We start from the raw sequence: 21,009 nt of genomic DNA, 5'->3' as shown, positions 1-21,009 counted from the left end.
GTGGCAGGAGAAGCTATTCCCATTACTGCATCTCTGGCAGGAAAAGCTATACCTGTGAAACTTCTGCCATTTTACCCCTTTTAGAAACATAGAACCTCCCACAACTCTCTGGAATTGAAAAAGTAATGAAGATATCCCCTCTAGCGTGAGGCTTTTACTTATACAGATTAAAATTCTCTCATACAAGTAGATTTCAGTTAGTGGCAGGTAGGAATTGATCGCTATTTCCCAGTAATTATCTATTCAGTCATTATTCTCCTTTTCTTATTGGTAAAGACCTCAGCAATCTATAGCTTGCCTTTTCTCATTACACTACAGTATAGCTCCTACGAGAGCCAGTTTGGTGTTATAGTTACTAGTCTAGGCACTAGTCTAGAAAGGGGAGACCATGAGTTCTAGTCCTGCCTTAGGCACAAAGTCATTCTAGGCGACCTTGGCCTAGTTATTCTTTCAGCCCTAGGAAGGCGGCGGCAATGGCAAACTGCTTCTGAAAACCTTGCCAAGAAAACTGCAGGAACATGGCAAGGGAATGCACACAAAGAGATCCTCCTATAGGGCAGGGGTGTCAAACTTGATTTCATTGAGGGCCACATCAGGGTTGTGTTTGACCTTGGGAGGCTAGGGTAGGTGTGGCCAGCTCGACGTCACTTATGTCAGGGGCGCCTGTGGTGGCCCTAATGCTCTGTCAGTGAAAATGGGCTCCCGAGCTCCGTTTTCAGCTGCGTTTTCAACCCCCTGCCAATGAAAATGGAACCCGAGGCCCTCCCAAGCTGTTTTCACTGGCAGAGGGACCGTGGGCCAATCCTTCACTGTTTCCGGGGTGGCCCCGTGGGCCAGATCTAAGTACCTTTGTGGGCCGGATCTGGCCTGCGGATTTTGAGTTTGACATCCCTGGTATAGGGCATGTATCAGGTTAGAAAGAATACACCTTAAGTATTTTCAGAGTTCACACACACACAAATCCAAGAACCTCTAGATACAAAAAAAAATTGTGCTCTGAACTGGAAAACTGTTGCTAGTCAGTGAGAACAATATAGGGCAAAAATAGTTGACCCACATATGATAAGTTCTGATAAGAGGTATCTTACAGAACTGCCTTCAGCAGACATGGAGATGTAGTGATGTCTGAAATTACTTTTTGAAGGGTTTTTTGACACACCTCAGTTCAAATGTGTCAGAGGTTAGTTTGGGATGACAGGCTAATAATCTGGTGTAGTCAGTGAAACCGAAGCCCAATTTATTTCTGTTTACTCTCGGCACATGTATGATTTAAATATGAATTACTTCCCACTAAACTGAAACCTAGAGCCAGTTTGGTGAAGTGGTTAAGGCACCAGCCTAGAAATCAGGGCCCAGATCTGTCTTAATGCATGGACTGATGGGCACTTGCCCTTGGGGCCCATGAGCATAGGGGCCCCATACTAATCTGTTTGTTAATCCTTCAATGCACCTTTTATCATATAAACACAGCAACATATTACATTTTACTGCATTTTATTAATACTAACATGCATTAATAGAAATTAACACTGATTCGATTTTGTAGACGTGCCAATACAATAAGTATATGTTTAATTTTATCGACTATTTGCATTTTTATTCCTGTGAGTAGTCCTCGTAGGGGCCCCAGTACACTGCTTTGCCCGGGACCCATAATGCTGTTAAGACGGCCCTGCTTGGGCCAATGAATCCCTCTCTCTCTCAGCCTTAGAAAAGAGGACGTGGCAAACCACTCATGAAATCTTATCGAGAAAATTACGGGGACTCGAAGGAAGCCCAGCACACACTGGAACCAGCACTCAGTCATCGCCGGAGTTTAGCTTTGCAGTGCAACTCAGTGGATTGCAAGTCTGAAAACAGCCCGGTCGTATTCACGTTTACTCAGAAGCAAAGAACCTATTGCTCGGTAGCGCTCCTCTAGAAATAAGCCGGCACAGCCTGCGTCGTACGGCCTCCCATTTCGGTCGCGCTACCGAAAGCCACGAGCTCCCTTGTTAGCAGCCCGTTTACCCTTTTTCCTTCGGGCTCCGGGGCAGGACTAGTTCGGAGGTGCATTGAGAATTCCAGGGGACTGCAATTCCCAGAGTGCACCACGAGGAAAGGGAGACGAAACGAGGTGGCGGGGGAGAGGGGGGAAAAGGCGGGAGGGAGAAGTGGAGCGCGAGCTCGGAAGAGGCGGAGGTCATGTGACTTCCAGGAAGTTGCCTTGGAAATGCGGACAGGTGAGCGGTGTTTGCGTGGAGGTTCGGGGGGGCTGTAATTAAGGCGGTGGAATGGGGAGCGCGGGGTGGCTTTGTCGGCGCGGGATGAGGAGCGGCTATCCCGCGACAGATGGGGCGATTAGAGCGCGAGTGGGCGGCTGCCTCGCATCTTTGCTCGATACCGTGTTAACTGGGTTGGTTTGCAGCATGGGCATGCCAAGTGGGCTCCCATGCTTCCCTCCCGCTTTATTTTCAAGGATGGCCCGATTCCTCCGAGATTCGCCCGCTGATTCCGCGGCTTGCGCTTTCTGCTCTTGTCTGTCACCGCGGTGCCTTGGACGGCAACTTTCTGCCACGTAGCAGTTGAACTAGGGACATCTTCCCCGTCGTTGCAAAACCTTGATCAAGGGCTCACTGCATACCTTTCTTTCTTTCTTTCTTTCTCTTAAATGAGTGTGGATGTGGGTGTGCATGCGTGGTTTAAAACCTTGGGTTTTTTCTTCTTTTTCTCTCTCTCTATATAGAGAGAAATACACACACAAACGAGTGGCTTAAAACCTTGGGGATATAAGAAAAATCTTGGCACAAATATAAGAAGATTTCTCTCCAAACAGACTTAACACAGTACAAGAATGCCTTTTCCAAATGACCTGCATTTAAAACTGTAGCCAGGAATTTATTATTTAGTTTATATTTTCTGTGGATGTAATCTTAATTTCATCATTTGCTGATGAACTAGCATGGACTTGGTTTTTCCTATGATTTTAGAGATCATTCATTTATGTTTTATCGACATCTGGGTTAACAGTGCTTGAGGCAAAGTCAAAACTGCCTCCCAGAGCAAGTCATAATTGCAAGCCTAGATTTCGAAGGTATGTTTGGAAGAATCTTGAAGTTAGCTTTATTCTAATCCTAGAGGTAATGTGAAAATATGATATTCAAACACTGGCATGATTGTTAATGGGGTTCATAAAATAAATCCATTTACAAATCGCACACTTCTCAAACTGGAAAATACCTTTCTGTCCTTTCTTGAAATTCCTTTGGGAATGTGAATGCGAATTTCTGGAATTAAAAGTGTTTGTACCTGCAATATATTCAATCTGTTTAAGAGATTCTGATTATTTGTTTTCTGTTTTTTTCTCCTTGGACTATGGAATTATACACTGCAGTAGAATGTGTTGATCAATTTGATCAGGGATGTTGCACATAGTACCTTTACAGATAATTATTGAGGGCTTTAAATGCTGCAAAAATATAGTCCTTTCAATAACTGGGCACAAAAATATCTCTAATCAATGTTTTTTGTTCCTTAATTGCATGGTACTTAATCAGAAAATGTCAGAAGTGACTGTATAATTGATGCTATCTGATGAAAATTCTCATTGTCCATGATTAAATTAGTTCTAATGGCACAGAACTTTGTGATAGACGCTGCCATCCAAAATGTTAAGTTCAATTGAACATTAATTGTTTTCTTCCTCACTAATAAGACATGCCTTTATATATTTCTTGGGAAAGATTTGAAAATGATTTGCTATTCCTGTGTTTTTTTAAGAAACTTTCAGCCTTTGGATTTTGTGATAGTCTTCAACCTGAGTATTAATCAGGCTAAGTACCAATCATTAACTTACCATTTTGAGGTTCTCTAAGGTTGCCTCCACCCCCACCCCCACCCCCCCATCTCATAAGGTTGTTGTCAAAGAAATATGTGGATCAGGGAGCATTATATATGCCATTTTGAGATCCTGGAGGAAAGATTAAGATCTAATAATAATTTCATGTATGCAAATCCCCCAACATACATAATGTCAGCTATCTTTACAAGTATAAGGTACAATGTGGAATTCTATTTTTTTAAAAGATGGGATAGGACATGCTGAAGGAATACTGATTTGTTACAATACCAGATACATTCCTTGAATTGCATAGTTCCTTGATTACATCTCATTATCTTCTCTGTAGAATTCTAAAAGAAAGATGGCAAATCTAACACAATCACCTTGTTTGGTGACTTTTTGCAGTTAAAACAGTGATGAAAATGTTAAAGATAATATAAAAGTAACTTTATGACCAATCTCCGCTGAACTTTGCAGGTCTGTAAAGCAAAGGAAAGCTGAAATAAGTGCATAGACAGTTTCACTTAGTGCGACTGCTACACTTAACAATTGAATTGAGGGTCCTAATTGTTGATAAAGGAAAATTGCATGTATGTCGATGAGAATTTAAAACTTCCTTTTCAGGGAGTAGAGATTGGATCATTTTCTAATGCCAAATGTACAGTTATAGGAAGAATTGCCACCAGGGATTGCCACTTCTTGGTTCATTATGCACATGTGAATGTGTATCCTTGGAAGGAGAGTCGCTACTGATGATTTCCATCATGTGACAACAGTTTTGCTATCCTGATTGAGAAATGCAGAGATTTTGTATTCATAAACAACTGGAGTTTACAAATTAAAGTATGCATATAAGAGGACCCTCTATCTGTAGACTGCTACTTACCTTTTATCTTATCTTTCGACTTAGCAGATAATTTTCTTTGTCCCTTCCCTCTCCTGGTTCCTAAGAAAATTAGCCAGATAAAGGATAGATAAGATAAGTACTGATAAACCACAGGAAGAATAGTAGTCAGCATATTGCCATACCTTAGGTGTTTATCTACTCTTACCCCCAGAGTATCCAGCAAGTCCTAGCAGACCCTTCAGAGTTCTCCAATAGTGAATTCCTGACTTAGAAATAATCAGGTTTCATGCAGTTAGTGAAACCTGTAACAAGGGACACATATACTGTAACCTGGAAAACATAGCAGTATGTTCTAATTAATGTGCTATGCTTGAAGAATTGAACAATAGCTAGCAGCTAAGTGCTTCTTTTATTCTCTGTAAATGACCTACTGAGTGAATATTGTAAAATTGAGAGGGAGTCCCCATAACCTTCTTATGATGCAAAATTAGCATGAAGTACACAAGGGAAGAGGGCATAGCTTCCTTCTGGAACATAGACTTCACACGAGAAAGTTCCAAGTTCAATCACTGCATGTTCAAGAAAGGCTTTTGGAGCTATGGCAGTCAGGATAAGACTAGGCAAGAAGACCTGAGCAACCTATAATCTATAAGTAGGGTGTATGTGATTTCTAGAGACAGCAGAGCTGAGAATATGGGACTCTTTTCAATTTAGAGAGATTAAAGTCTTCGCCATGTTGCCCCTTAGAGGTGTTTAATTTCCCCCTACACACACACACAAAAAAAAACCTAAAAGGGAACAAGCTACCTTTGTTCAAGAACTTTTAAGCCACTGTAAGAATTTTGCATTTTAAATCCCACCAAAAAGATAAGAGGTAAGCAGGTATAATATTTTATAGGGGATCATGTATGTTGGATCATCAGCATTTGCAAAATCATGTCAATATTTTTATGAGTTTCAGTCTAATATTAGCAGTAGTAAAACAAACCAAAACCATATAAGTTAATGTACCAATTTCCCAAATGCGTCTCCAGTAATACAGACATCTAACCATTCATTTTTAAAATTCCTTCTGAAATGTCAGGAAATGTGAAACATTAATTTCCCTGTTATTTCAAATAGATTATATGTGCACATGGATGTGATTGAATACATTTGCTTAAAATTAGGACTTAAAATTTTTGTGCTTTGCTGTTTCAAAATTCCTTGATCTTATTTTGCTTGTATTTTATTTTTTAAAGGTGAAGAGAAATGACATAATTTACATTCCAGCCTTTGGGGGCAAAGAAAACTGGGGGAAGAAGTTGGAGAAACCTGAAAGGGAGCTATGCCTATTACTCAGAGGAGGCAGTCTACCAACAAAAGCCTTGTGTCACAGTTCACACATCATCATGTTGCCGTGTTCCTCCTCACTTTCTTCAGGTAGGTGATTGTAGCTGAAACTGCATGGACTCATCTGAATTCTTGCGCGACCTGGATGAAAATAGAGCACTAAAAGTTTCCTTTTATATGGTAGAATCAATATGTTGATGCAGAACAAATGTTACATACAAGCTTCTCATCAACTATACTTGTATCTCACCTGTTTTTTAATTTCTGAAAGATAAGTCTACCAATTATAGCTATCTAGTTGATAAGGAAAACAGAATGCTGTATTTAGATAGGTATCTGGTCTGATCCCTAAGGCCCTTTGTGAATGTCCCTCATACTATGGTATCCATTAGACCCAACAGCATAGCTAATGTAAATGATATTACAGTGTTTCTGGCATGGGTTACATTAATAAGGTAGGCCAGAGGTCTCCCAATTGACAATTTTAAGACTTGTGGACTTCAGCTTCCAGAATTCTCCAGCCAGCATAGCTAGCTAGAAAATTCTGGGAATTGAAGTCCACAAGTCTTAAAGTTGCCAAGTTTGGGGACCCCTGAGCTAGGCAATGCCATTCAATAGAGACCATAAAGAAGAAAATTCACAATGTGCTATGATTAGAATACTGTATTAAATTAGAATACTTTATTGAACAAGGGTGATTGGACACACAATGACTTTGTCTCCAGTATATAAGATCTCAGTGTACTTACAAACAACAAAGTAATATAATCATAAGATATCAATAGGAGAAGATAGTAGGATAAAATGAGAGGGATAATAGTGATTAGCCCTACTACATGGATAAAAATATCTTTAGACATAAGACAGTACTGTACTAAATTCTTCTTTTTAAAATTCCTAGCTACTCTCTTCTCCATGCTTCCCGAAAGACCTTTAGCAATGTCAAGGTCAGCATCTCCAGCCAATGGACCCCCTCTTGCTTTAATGACTCTGCCTTCATTCTTCAACCATACGAGGTAAGGGTGTTTATGTTTACTGATTTTTTTAAAGCCCTGCTCAAGTTAACATCTCCCCAGAGGGTTGGCCTACAGAACAAGCAAGCCAAAAGAGCTTGCTGAGGAAAATCAAGGAAGGAAGACTTCTTGAAATTGTTTCTTCTTCATCAGAGTAACACAAAGGTCAAAGGAACTGGCCTTAGGACGTGGAAGGGTATTTGGAGATGGCAAGAATTATCTTCGCTATCTGTGCAGGCTATCTTGGACATGAAAAGACAGAGGCTAAACCTCTCTTTAGGAAAGAAGAGAAATCTTAAATTAGGCATCAAGAAGTGACATGATAGAAGCATGTAATGTGATATGAAACCCTAATGTTTGGAAGAACTCTTATACTCTTTTATAGTCTGGAGCTTCAGAATAGATTCCAGAGTTTTGTTGTTGAGATGTTTGGAGATCCCTAAAGAGCAGCTGCCACAAGTCTCAAGGACTGAGGAGGATTCTATAGGCTTTGCAAACGGAAGGATTCCTGCCTCTGCATTGAAGAAATACAACAAGGAGTGATGAGAATTAATGATGGTTCACTGAGGACTCAATTAACAACTGTCTCACTTAGCAACAGAAATTCTGGGCTCAGTTATGGTCGTAGGTTGAGGACTACCTCTACTGCATAATTTGAATAAAGCCTAGTATGTAGCTTATTTAGAGTCACCATTGTTGTTTGTGTATTTATTAAATTTCTATACTGTCCATCCCACCTAAGTGATTCTGGTTTACAACAACATTAAAAAAACATAAATGCATGAAGAAAAGCGTAGCTTAAAATCAAGTTGTGAAAATAAATCAGATTAAAATTCAAAGGCTAGGAGTTTATTCTCATATTCTTCCTGATTTTCACAACACATTCCACTCTATGGCTAGTATTTTGTATTGTTTTAAAAGGGGATTAAAAAAAAACCTCCTTGTGTACAGGACCATATAATTGCCTATCTATCCTTGTGCTTGCATGATTTTAGAGGGTTTCAATGAATTTTGTCATCTTGAGCTTCTGGCAAGAAAAATCCAAATTATCCCCTAGTATTTTATAGCATTTAGCGAAGGCAAGACACTTTGATAAACTCTTCAATTGGCCAGGCTAGGAGTGCCACAACATTCAGTCAGAATTGTGGTAGTCTGTTGTATTTCTTCACTGATGTGTAGTTGTGGGGCTTAGAAGAAGGGTCTGCTGGAAAGAAAAGGCATCCCCTTCCAGATCTATGATGTAGAAAGAAAAGAGGATGGCTTTGATGGAGAGAGAGGAAGTTTTATTAATATAATAACGAGGGAAATGTTGCTTAAGCCCAAACAATGAAGGAGGAATGCAAAAAAAAAAAAAACCCACACCAAAAAACAGGTAGATCTCTCTTTAATTTATATTAGGAAGAGATAAACCAGTGTTTTTCAACCTTGGCCACTTGAAGATAGGTGGGCTTCAACCCCCAGAATTCCCCAGCCAGCATTCTGGGGAGTTGAATCCCCCCCCCCCACATCTTCATGTGGCCAAGGTTGAGAAACATTGAGTTAAGTAGGCTTATACGATCTTAATGTGGAGTTCGTTTCTTGGTCTGATCTATATTCTAGACACACGTAACCTGCAAATTTCTAGATATTACATTGGCTTCAGGGAATAGAAATCAAAAGCAGGAAAAAGTATCTGGTCTTTTTATCTGTGGCTTGTGGGGATTGTAATGCAGCATGAGCGTGAAAGTCATTAATTCTCTTTCTTACATCTCTAATGTGAAGAACTGGCTTTCAAGATCCGAACTCATTAGACTGATATCATGCTGGATTTTTATATTTATATTTATACACACACACACACACACACACACACACACAGGCATTCAGAGGTAATCTTGTCTCCATTAAATATTTACTGAGGATTGGTGCTAGATAGCTTCGGCAAACCAGGGGAAAGGGAATTGTGTGATGTCTTCTTTTTCTAGTGATATGCTCTCTAGGAGTATTCTTTACTCTGTAAACACTGGCGTTTTCCATTAATAAGAAGAAGCAGGGCAAGCTGCTATGCTCCCTGATTACTGGTTAAGAGGTGGTCCTATGAGAATTAAAGGACTGTAAATTAGATATCCCAGTTTCAGTGTTTTCAGGCTTTCTTCTTTTCACTTTGCAAGATAGCCTGACTCATCATTCATGAGAAATGGTCAAGTTCCGGTGAAGTTCTGTCTAGCAAATTAGTTAATGAAGATCTTTACTTGGATACAACTGAGATAACAGGAAGAAACCCAGACAGACCTAGTTCTTACCGAAGAAACTTCTCTGTTTCAGAAACTAGAAATCTTTCAATTTTGGAGAAATGAAACTAGAGAGGGATCTTTTTAAATTCTGTTTTACTTGAAATTACTATGAATATGATGAGTCAGGATTGGTGTGTTTCTGTGTGTCTTAAATAGCTTGAGTGGGATGATAAAATTAACACTTCATCTCCTAGCCTTTAGTGTGATGATTTGGATTACATGGCTTCAGAAATAACCAGGGACTAAAGACATTAAGTGGGGCATTGTTTAATATTTATGGGGCTATGTTGTATTAGCTACATATTTGCCATCTCATTTTATAGTATTCTGACTTTTCCTCGTAGCTTTGGAACAGCAGTCATCTATTTCCTAATGCTGAAGAAGCTACATTATTTCTTGGAACATTGGATACCATCTTCCTGTTTTCTTATGCTGTGGTGAGCAAATTCTCCTTCTTTGAATAGTTCTTGAATTTTGAAGAAAGAGGAAGATTAAATCCATCAGATTCAATATAGCGTATAATTTTATAGGACAACTTGATGTAGATTAGCATCAATCTATGCGGCTCACTATCATCTACCAAGCTCTCCAGGTGTTTTTCCATCCATCACCTTTCACTATTAGACACACAGTGGCTGGGATTGATGGCAGCTGGACTTCAGCCTAGAAGATTCTGCATTGCTAGAATTGATGGGAACTGGATTAACCCTTTCTTAGCTTTACAAAGAAATAATTGAAAATTGGATCATTCGCATGCTTTAACCACTGAGCAAAGGTTCCATGACATTAGAAAACTTTATTAGAAAGCTGGCATAGTTATTGTCACAAAAGAAGGCAAATATGTTGTCCCAAGATAATGTTGCAGGCTCCAGTTCGGGTCAGTCACTGGGACCAGAGGTTTAATATTCTGAGCTTTTGGACTCATGCTGGATCCCATCCTCAGAGAACTTCTCTCTCACATTATGGTGAGAGAAAAGCACCCTGACCGACCCAGATTGGATCCTGCTATATTTATTGTTTCTTATTAGCCCCTCTTATTATTAGTTTCTTATTATCAAACCCCAGGTTGTTTCATCATAGTTTGCTCAATACACTGCAACGGATTAGCTTTGTGTAACACATTGAACTACAAAACAGGGCTTGTGCAGTTGTTAGGTTTCCATCACACAATATGCCAGAGCCAAAGAAACCATTTTATAGCATACTACCATATGTGAATCCAGCCAAAATCTAGTTAATATTGCATAGTCTTTGAGTATAACAAAATGGTACAGTATTGATTTCTTAGGCTGTGCTAAAAAAAAAAAAACAGACATGAAAAGAGAGCAGCAATCTCTAGGCTGTCTGCAGCAGCCTTTCCTGATCCATTCCTTCTAGATGAGCTTATTTATTTGCTAGTTTATATCCCACTTTTTATTCAGGACGCATACCCAGTGCTCTTTCCTCCTTTTGTTCCCACAATAACAATCCCAGTGAGTTTTCACAACAGAACATGGATTTGAAGTTGTCTCACTTGTTCAATCCAACAACTTAACCATACACCAAATTGGTTACGACTCCACCATTTGCTGCCAGGAGGACAGACTCCTATTTTGGATAGGTATCCGTTTTGAAAAATCTATAGTAATCTACAGGAACAGTAATTTTTGAGTTCTCTCATTATCTTATATAAAAATCTTAATGCATCTTTCAAGCGGGCAAAATCATATATTGCCTCATTCCCCCCGCCCCCCCGCCTCCCCCCCGGCTGCCAAACATTTTACAGTTATGAGGTATTTTCCTTTTTTTTGTGTGCTGGTGATCATGTTCTCAGAACACATGAAATGTGAAAAATTGTTCCTTCAGCAATTTTTTCCCTGCTGCTATTTTTCTCAGATTTTAGCATCCTTCTCTCAGAGGTGACAGGATCTGTGTCGTTCCAATAGCAATAGCACTTAAACTTGTATACCATTTCACAGTGCTTCTAAGTGGTTTACAGAGTGCATATTTCCCCCAACAATCTGGGTCCTCATTTTACCAGCCCTGGAAGGATGGAAAGCCGAGTCAATCTCAGAATCGAACTGCAAAACTGCAGGCAGCCGGCAGGCAGCAGAAGTAGCCTGCAATACTGCATTCTGACACTGGCTCAATGGAAGGCAAGATATTGCATAGTTTAGTTATTAATTTTACAGGCTTGAAATCAGCCTCATCTGAATTGTACAACTTTATGACAAATATGACCTTAAAAAGAATAATAGTTTTATTGACTATCACAACTTTCTTCAGCTGATTCTTACTGAATAACGATTTTTATTATTATTATTTTAGGGCCTGTTTGTTAGTGGTATTATTGGGGATCGTTTGAACATGCGCTGGGTTCTGGCATTTGGGATGTGCTCCTCTGCCTTAGTGGTAAGTTGGAAAATTAAAGTTGGGAAAGTATGCTGTCCTGGGTAATGTTTGACTTTGAATATCTGTAACAGTTTCCTCAGAAATCACTTCTAAGTAAATGAAGATATTACATTCAAGAAACTCAGTAGGAACTTCAGCTTTATAAAAGAATCCATGGACCGAACATTTTGATGTATCAGTGCTGGAGATTGCATTTCATAGCCGAATGATTCATTCATTTGATAAAATATTCTTGAGATTTCAGCTTGTTAAATTTTTTTTTCAGAGCAAAAACAGGAAATGGACTAGGATACTTCTTGTTGAATCCATTTTATTGCAAAGTATAGTTGTTATTGTGTGGGGTAATTTTAATTTTTTTAAAATTAATAATGTGCAAGTTCTGTACGCTGAAGCTTGTGCTTGGAAAAATGCAGTTTTCTGTTTGGTAACAGACATAGGAAAAAATTACTAAAATAAGTTTTCTTGCTGTAGTAATTAGATATGTTGTTTTTAAATGCCTAAGTTATTAACGAGTACCATGTGAGTGAAATTCCTTCTTTCTTTTAAGCCAGGCCTTATTTAAATTATGGATGATTTTCCCTTCTGCCTTACAGTCTCAGAACGCATTTGGCTGCTATCCCCAGAATTGTGAATAGCTATTTCCTGTAATGAGTTAGAATAATTTCAAGGTGCCCAGATAGATCTTAACTTGTAGCCTATAAATAATATAGAGTATGGCTAGAAAGCATTATGGATATATTTGCCAGACTAATTCGGGATCAACACTACATTTTCTTCTTCTTGTTGTTTTTTAGGTGTTTGTGTTTGGCACCGTCACCGAATGGCTGCATTTCTACAACAAGTGGTTCTACTGCTGCCTGTGGATTGTGAATGGCTTGCTGCAGTCCACGGGCTGGCCCTGTGTGGTAGCTGTCATGGGAAACTGGTTTGGCAAAGCTGGGTATGCAAAAAAAAATTTCTCTCCCTTGCACATATTTTTTTAGCGGCTTTCCTCTCCTCTGTGTGGTTATTGTGCAATGTTCCTCTTCCTGTTAAACGTGTTGCCTGTGTGTCCACATTGTTTTGTTTACTGAACACACTAGTCCTGGCCATGTGATTGATCATAGTTGGTTGAGCTGCGTTCCTGCCAAGGTGAAAATGTGAAATTTTACTTTATCCTATTTATAAGGACAAAGGCTGGTTGTCCTTTTAGAAAAGAAGCAGTAATATTTAGCAAGGATTTGGCTGCTAGTGTTCGATTATTTAAGTATAAGGTTTATTACTGTCTCACGGACTCTAGGTTTACAGATGTTATGATAGCAGCAACAGATAGCATACTATTAAGAATATAAAGGATTACAACAGAAGTATGTCTTGCATGCTAATGTGATAAATAAGCAAGAAAATATCTCTATGAATATGTGTAAGAACTATCCTTATGTCAGGGGACAAGCTATTCCTTAGGAGAGGAACTGCTGTTGAGAAGGTTAACTGTTGAGCCCACTCTCCTCGGCCTCTGTTAGATAAGGCCCCTCTGGCTACTTGAGCTGATTGGAAGGAATCCATATGAGAAAGGTGGTATCTTCGATGCTCAGGCTCGGAACCATTTCAGATTTTAAAAGTATCAGCCAGCATCTTGAATTGCATTCAGAAACACTCAAGCACCTCGCGCAGAAGTGATACAACTTGGCAGTACCAAAGCTGGCCATTGAACATGAGAACTGCTATTCAAGTTGAAGTTTCTGGATGATCTGGATAGGTGAATGTGAATGTGACTGGGAGAGAACAGGAGCATGAGCAATCACCCGTAGAGCCTGCTGTTCCAGAATGTTTAGAAATAGCTACCTGAAGAGCAACTAAATGCAGGGTGCTATCTATGGCTTCAAAGCCACTGTGTCTCGTATCTCTTCTTCTTTTCTTAATCGCTTACCTCTAGGATCATGAGTGATCAGAAAAACGTATCTGTATATTCTTGTCATGCATAGACTATCTCTGTACATTAAGATCTAGCTACATGCTGCGCATCATCCTCCGGTTATGTTACGTCTTTTAATTTTTGGGTAGAATTTTCTTTTTTCATACAGCATATGTTATTTTACATATTTGCTTTTTAAATCAAATAAATGCATTTCAGTTATTCAATTTTTTTTTTTAATCTAAACGATGGCTTCTTATTCTTCTGTAATTCTTAAATCCGTTATTTTCAGTTGTCCTTTTCTGGGTCTGAAAAGTGTGTATGCTCAAACAGACAAGACACACACAGCATGATAACATACTTGCTGTACCATCCTGCCCAGAGTACTTTGAGGTGCTTGGTATCAGAAGCTTTCCATTAGAAAGTTCTTCACTTTTTATGCTGTAACTTTTTACAGCAATAGCCATAGCACTTAGACTTATATACCGCTTCACAGTTCTTTACGGCCCGTTCTAAGCAGTTTACAGAACCAACATATTGCCCCCAACAATCTGGGTCCTTATTTTACTGATGTCGGAAAGATGGAAGGCTGAGTCAACCTTGAGCTGGTGAGACTCGAACTGCCGGCAATTGTCAGTCAGCAGAATTAGCCTGCAATATTGCATTCTAACCACGGCACCACCCTGGCTCCTTTATAGTAGCAATGTTGTGAAAGTCCTAATAAATTAACTTGTAAAACTGAACTCGTGCATGCAGTATTGTTTGAGGGAAGTGAATTTTAAAATGTTTTTTTGACGAGTCAATATAAAATGCTTTCATCTATTTCCATTCGTCTTTTAACTGCCTTGTTCAAATTGTTAAAAGGGACTAACTGCTTTAGGTATTTTTTTTTTGCTTGACTCCGAGTTATTACCCAACTTTTTTTTTTTTTTAATTTCACATTCAGGAGAGGATTTGTTTTTGGACTCTGGAGTGCCTGTGCATCAGTGGGTAATATCCTTGGAGCATTTCTTGCCTCATCGGTTCTGCAGTATGGCTATGAGGTGGGTGAGGCTTCCTGCCATTATCCCACTTGGATTGGAGCCAGGGATATTTGAGCATGAATTGTGTGTTTTTATTTATTGGACTTATTAGCGTTTCTCTGTGTCTTCCAATAAAATATGTTGGGACTTTATATACAAGCAAAAATAAAATACCGGGAGGATTAATTGCTAGACCTAAGATGAGAAAATCCAAGAGACACCCATAAAATATCTTCATTGGGTTTTTCCCCCCACTTTCAGTATGCCTTCTTGGTGACTGCATCAGTACAGTTTGCTGGAGGAGTTATTGTCTTTTTTGGCCTTGTGATTTCTCCCAAAGAGATAGGTAAGTAGAAGCACCCTTTCACTTGTTTTGTCTTTGCTGCTTGCAATCCCCAAATTGCAAGTGGTGCATAGTTAATTTTTGACTTGGTACACCACTCAAAATCCATATTAAATATTGAAAACCTCATTAGATGCTGGCATTAGGGGTAAGATTTTTTTCCCCAATTTTAAACATTAACAAGTAGTCCTCGATTTACAACAGTTTGTTTAGTGATCGTTCACAGGTACAGCGGCACTGCAAAAAAGGTGACTTATGACCATTTTTCAAAGTTACGACCTTTGCAGACTCCCATAATCATGTGATCAAAATTCAGACGCTTGGCAACTGGTTCATACTTATGACCGTTGCAGTGTCCCAGGGTCATGTGATCACCTTTTGCGACCTTCTGACAAGCAAAGTCAATGGGGAAGCCAGATTCACTTAACAACTGGGTTACTAACTTATAAATGACAATGATTCACTTAACAGCCAAGGCAAGAAAGGTCATAAAACAGGGCAAAATTTATGTGTTACTTGACCACATAAATGTTGGGCTCAATTGTGGTCATAAGTCAAGGATTATCTGTACTGTATATCCTGCCTTTATCACAAGTCTAAATTGGTCAACAGACAAACAAAATGGTGTGCACATACGAAAGAACGACATTTCTGAACTTCATAACTAAAAAGGCAACAACAATAATATGGCAGTAATAAAACAGTACCAATATTTCACTTGACAAAATATCTGCAATGCTGCATCTGAGACCAGGCTGATGACTCACAGTACAGAATTAACTTTTAATGGGAGTTTTGTGGCCTGGTAGATTACTTCAAAGTGGATTCACATTTTATTACACCTGAGTTCTTCACAGCAACTTCCTTAAGAGTTCAGGTTTGGTCATAATAGCTCCAAGAGTAGAAGCATTTCTAAGCCAAAGGAAGAGCAGGAGAAAGCAAGGGAGCCGATTCAGAAGGGAGGAACAAGCGCTCAAAAGAGCAGGCATGAGCCGAGGGGATTTTTCCCTTCCTTTGCTCTTTTTAAGTTGTCTTTCTGTGATTTCTCCTAGGCCTCCCTGAAATTGGCAAGGAAGGGAAGGGTGAAACTGCTGAAGAAGATGCCACTGAGCCATTAATTAGCAGCCAGGAGAATGAAGATTTTGATGAACAGAATTACACTATTCAGGCATCCAACCTAAGCAGTACAAATGCTCCATCCCAGGCCATTGGATTTTTTCAGGCATGTTGTCTGCCTGGCGTCTTATTGGTAAGGTTGTTGTTATCATCCCCTTACAGTGATATAACTTTTGCACTAAGAAACAAGGTCGCATGAGATCTTTAGGCACAAGTATTTTTAAGGACACTGTCTTGGTTCTCCCCTCCCAATATCCTCTTATCCTCTGGTATTTTTAATCAAGAAAGTTTTACTTAAATAAAAACAGAAGCTGGCATGCTGCAAAGCATCAATTTATTTCTAGGAATATCTTTAGAGCTCACATGGGGTAAGAGGAAATCGAAGAAAAGGAACAGTGGACAGCTGCAGCCCAATTCTTAGCTTAGCAATCTGCCAACCTGCACCCCCACCCCACCCCACCCCCCCAAAAAGAGGGACAGAAGTAAGTGAAGTGATAGACAACATCTTGGGGTGAGAAGCAGCCTAATTAAGTTTGCTTCCTTATCAGTGTGTGGTTTGTGACTGGCTGTGTGCACATTACCCTTGAGAATTCCATTACATAATGTTACACTTCCAAAAGTGTCCATCTGCCACTAATGTTTGCTTATTCCAATATTTCTCAATCTTGGCAATTTTAAGATGTGTGGGTCTCTAACTCCCAGAATTCCCCAGCCAGAAATCTGGGGAATTGTCCACCTATCTTAAAGTTGCTGAGATTGACTGACCTAGTCAATATTAAATAATGCTGCGTAGGGTCAGAACAAGAAGAGACAGCATCATTTTGCATTTTTAAGAGAGCCGGGCAGTGCTTCCCATTTTTTCCTCTCATACTGGTGCATTTGACAGGCAATAACTGATCTCCAGTTCATCCAACATGTTTTCTAATGGATCAGATTCAGATTCTTCTATTCAAGATCTGATAGTCTATGCCAGGCATCCTTGACATAGAGTGTCCGCTCTTGAGTAGAAAAATCTGAACCTGATTCACTTTTAAGTTGGCCAACCTTGTCAACTTTTAAGAAATAAATCAAGACGGTCACTTCCAGAAGCTGAATTCTAGAAATGACAGAAGCAAGAAATTTCAACTAAAGCTTATGATATGTCATAATTACCCTAACAACTTAACAGTAACAGTAGCATTACTCTTACTTGTGCCCATCCTACAGCTTTAATAAAGGTATATCTGCTGGCTGGGGGAATTCTGGGAGTTGAAATCCACAAGCCTTACAGTTGCCAAGACTGAACATCCCGGCTCTATGCATTATAGAATTACAAAGCCATGCTGACTCAGCTAGGATTGTTTTCATTCTAATAGCTTTTCTTTTGGGATGGTATTTATTTGTTTCAGTATTCCTTGGCCTATGCTTGCCTGAAGCTAGTGAATTACTCCTTCTTCTTCTGGCTGCCCTTCTACCTCAGCAACAATTTTGGTTGGAAGGAGGCAGAAGCCGACCAGCTCTCAATCTGGTATGATGTTGGAGGCATTATAGGTATGGCTATGGAGCAAAAGACAAATTCTTTTTGTTGTTATATTTCATTTTCTGTTCATTGTGGGATTAGAACAGGATGTGGCTGGGTGTGGGTGAGAATGCTAGTTTAAAACTAAGTAGACACTACTTGTCTACCAATTAGTGACTGGCATGCAAAGTGATGATGGATGGAATAGGCCAAAGGAACTGCAGGATTTCAAATCTTTGTATTTATTAGAATTTATCCTGTCTTCATTTTTTTATAAGTAACTCAAAACAGTGAAGTGGAAGCAGTATGCTCCGTCCCATATTTGGGTAAACCAGGTTGCTCTGATAAACTGGTCCCACCAGAAAAAACACTTAATCTCTCTCCTGGTACAGCTGACAAAGTGAGGAGAGCCCGTGGCTTAGAGGTTAATACATCTACTTAATATGCAAGTACCCAGGGTTCGAATCCCAGAAAGGGTATGGCTAGCTGATGAGAGCTAAATAGCTTGAAATAGAACTATTCTAGTCTCCATTTATTTCTTTGTCAGTAAAATATAAATTCAACACATACTCAAAGCATTGAGCTTAAATAATACTTCTTCCTCACACCTCATAATAACAATCTTATAAGGTGGATGGACTGAGAGAAAGTGACTAGCCCAAAACCGCCTGGCTGGTTTTCATGCCTAAGGTGGGACTAGAACTCACAGTCTCCTAGTGATTGGCCCTCCAGTGTACTTTCATGCCTAAGTTTCCTGGTTTCTAGGTCACACCTTAACCACTACACTAAACTGGCACTATAACAATCTAATTGCCTACAGGTGCTTCCCAACACACTTGGGCACTGCCCCATCTCCAACTCCCAGAATTCTTAGCATTAGTGTTGCTGTCTGGGCTATCTGGAAAGTTTAAGTCTCACTTTGGAGAAAACCAAAATGGGAAAAAGATGGTTTAGAATAGTGGCTGGAGAATCTTCCAGTCAACACAATGTATGAAAGACAGACAGCTAAATTTGTAGCCAATTGTGCTTTTTAAAAAATTAATCAGTTAAATTTATATGCTTCCCATCTCACTATCCAATGATTTTGGGTAGCTTCCAACATTGTAAAAATAGTAAAGTAATAAATGCTGATTCTTGCTGTGCATTTTTTCTTATAATGATTATGATCTGTTGTGATAAGTCTTTATTCCTTTTATTTCTACAGGTGGTACCATCCAAGGTTTTATCTCTGATGTGCTACAAAGAAGAGCTCCTGTATTAGCTATTAGCCTCATCTTGGCTATTGGATCTCTCTTTGGATACAGCCGTGAGTACTTTCCTGCACAGTAGGTTTTGTGGTATGAGCTGTTTTCTTTACCATATTAAATCAGCAGTTGAAATGGGTTACAATCAACTCAGCTTTTGAGTTTAATAAGAGATAGAATTCTCAGTAACCTTAAAAAAATCAATTACAAGAAACCTGCTCAATAAGCTGGGCTCATAAAACTCTTCAGCTAACGTCTTACTAATGAAAGTGGTGAGCCAGGTGCTTCTGGGAGACCCGCAAACTGAGTGTTCCATTGTGTGCTGGAATGAACAGGAAAAGGAGAATATTCTTTTCCAGTAGAGGGCACTATCTGCACTTGTGCAGAGGTACCTTTATTGGAGCATTGCCTGTGTTTAGGCCACAGGCACAAGTGAGAGTTGTTAAGGTAATTACAGCTTTGAATATCCTAAGCTTTAGTTGAAATCCATTGCTTCTATCATTTTGCTGGGAACCCTATAATTTCTAGAATTGAGCTCCTGGAGGTTGCCCTCTTGATTTATTTCTTTTGATTTCCTCTTTCTGGGCGAAATCAAACGATTTCAAAATCTTTAAAATTTGATTTTTTCAAAATCAGAATCTGGGTGAGAGCTGTGGGCAAACGCAAAGCTTGTTATTATTTTGGAATAATGTATCTCGGAGATTTCATGGAGAGTCTCCCAAATCTGCTCTTCCTGATATAGACGTTGAAATATTGCACTAGCAGCAGCCTTCGCTCACTCTTGGCCATATCGCTTGATTAGATCAGTGCTTGGCAAAACACTTGTGCTGAATTCTTGGTTTCAGTAAGGTTGGGAACACACAGTTCCCTTCAGTTTTGTAGGTTCATCTATGAGAGGCTAAAGTCCTGTCAGTTCAGTGTTCTTGGCTGCCTTGCTAAATGTTCTATTCCAGTTCAGGGAGATTCAAACAAATCAACTTTTATTGATCCAAAATTGCTCCAGCAATTCAACTATGGACTAAACCAAATATAGCTAAGCACAGAGCTCCTCTTGCCTTCCTCATCTTTCTCCCCTGGTTTTGAGAGGGAAGCATACTTAACCATCAGTGAAGCCAAAGTTAAAGAAACACTCTATTGCAGCAGAAGATTGCAGCGCACATATCGTGCCAATGCATAATCTTGAAATGGGTTTCTTATAATCAGCTTTTCATCTCATCTTGAACTTTTTATCTGTGGCAAAAAGAATTATGACCTTTTTCTTTTCTTTGTTTCCATAGGTTCCCCAAATAACAAACCTATCAATGCAGTTATCATGGCAATTACAGGTAAAAGATCAACTTATTTTCAGGGACAGTAAAGGAGATCTGTTTTCATAATGTCATGGCTTATTTCAATGTTTTGTTCTAGCCATAATCTGGCTTGTGGGTTTTTCCCACTTTTATTTGTAACCCAGCAGATTTATAACAGCATGCTCTATAACCAAATGGGTTATTCAATGCTAAAATCGTGGTTTACTGCAATGTATGAAGCAATCATTTAAAGTCTAGTCTGTTACAAAGACTCTACTGCCATCGGTGTAGATTCTCAGTCATCCAGGTCCTGGTTGTCCCAAAGGTTTTTTTTTCATGATGGCTTCTCATGTAAGAAGCTTCTTCAGCTCTGGTGGGGGATCCAGCCAGAGCTGAAGAAGCTTCTTGGATAAGAAGCCAAACATCTTCAAAGAAAAACCAGAAAGTCCAATTGCCTCTTGAAAAAACACCCTTGGGTCTACTGCCATAGCATTTAGGGAATACTGTACATTTTGCTTTTCCTTCTTCCAGAAGTTCACAATCAGCACCTTTGGGAGAGGGAAGCAAACACATTTGTGGATATATAATTTCTATTTACTAGTGGGACACTAGACCAGTGGCCCCCAACCTTATGAGCACCAGCGACTGGTTCCACAGAGAGAGGTTCTTCCGCAGACCAGGAACGGTTCCACAGAGTGGGCGTGGTTTCGCATGCTGCCTGCATCCTGTGGATGGAGCTTCACTTATTCGCGTGGCCCGGTTGCTGGCATGCCACGGATCGATGCTGGTCCACAGACCGGAGGCTGGGAACCCCTGCATTAAACCATGCAAGCTTAATGAGGAGCAAATGGGCAACAGTCTGGACCAGTGTTTCTCAACCGTGGCACCTTGAAGATGTGTAGATTTCAACTCCCAGGATTCCCCAGC

General features: G+C 39.7%; 1 protein-coding gene across 3 annotated transcripts in view; it reads left to right on the top strand.

Annotated features, from left to right (window-relative positions):
- The first annotated feature begins 2,188 nt into the window (after window positions 1-2,188).
- SLC37A3 (solute carrier family 37 member 3) overlaps window positions 2,189-21,009 on the top strand; it is a 33,509-nt gene continuing 14,688 nt past the window's right edge. Inside the window, exons 1-12 of one of the 3 annotated variants that reach the window (XM_026724181.2) lie at window positions 2,189-2,222; window positions 5,909-6,089; window positions 6,901-7,015; window positions 9,630-9,722; window positions 11,593-11,676; window positions 12,471-12,616; window positions 14,517-14,613; window positions 14,854-14,938; window positions 15,988-16,184; window positions 17,440-17,581; window positions 18,754-18,855; window positions 20,071-20,118. In XM_026724181.2, the coding sequence (XP_026579966.1) occupies window positions 5,995-6,089; window positions 6,901-7,015; window positions 9,630-9,722; window positions 11,593-11,676; window positions 12,471-12,616; window positions 14,517-14,613; window positions 14,854-14,938; window positions 15,988-16,184; window positions 17,440-17,581; window positions 18,754-18,855; window positions 20,071-20,118 (1,204 nt within the window). In that variant the 5' untranslated portion in view covers window positions 2,189-2,222; window positions 5,909-5,994. Of the gene's footprint in view, window positions 3,074-5,908; window positions 6,090-6,900; window positions 7,016-9,629; window positions 9,723-11,592; window positions 11,677-12,470; window positions 12,617-14,516; window positions 14,614-14,853; window positions 14,939-15,987; window positions 16,185-17,439; window positions 17,582-18,753; window positions 18,856-20,070; window positions 20,119-21,009 lie in introns of all 3 variants that reach the window. The other 2 variants (XM_087934950.1, XM_087934951.1) reach the window with 2 other exon arrangements.

The sequence above is a fragment of the Pseudonaja textilis genome, chromosome 5 (genome assembly GCF_049901715.1).
Source record: "Pseudonaja textilis isolate UNSWEBS1 chromosome 5, rPseTex1.2, whole genome shotgun sequence".
NCBI classification, from domain to species: domain Eukaryota; kingdom Metazoa; phylum Chordata; class Lepidosauria; order Squamata; family Elapidae; genus Pseudonaja; species Pseudonaja textilis.
This window is presented reverse-complemented; position numbering and strand designations above follow the sequence as displayed.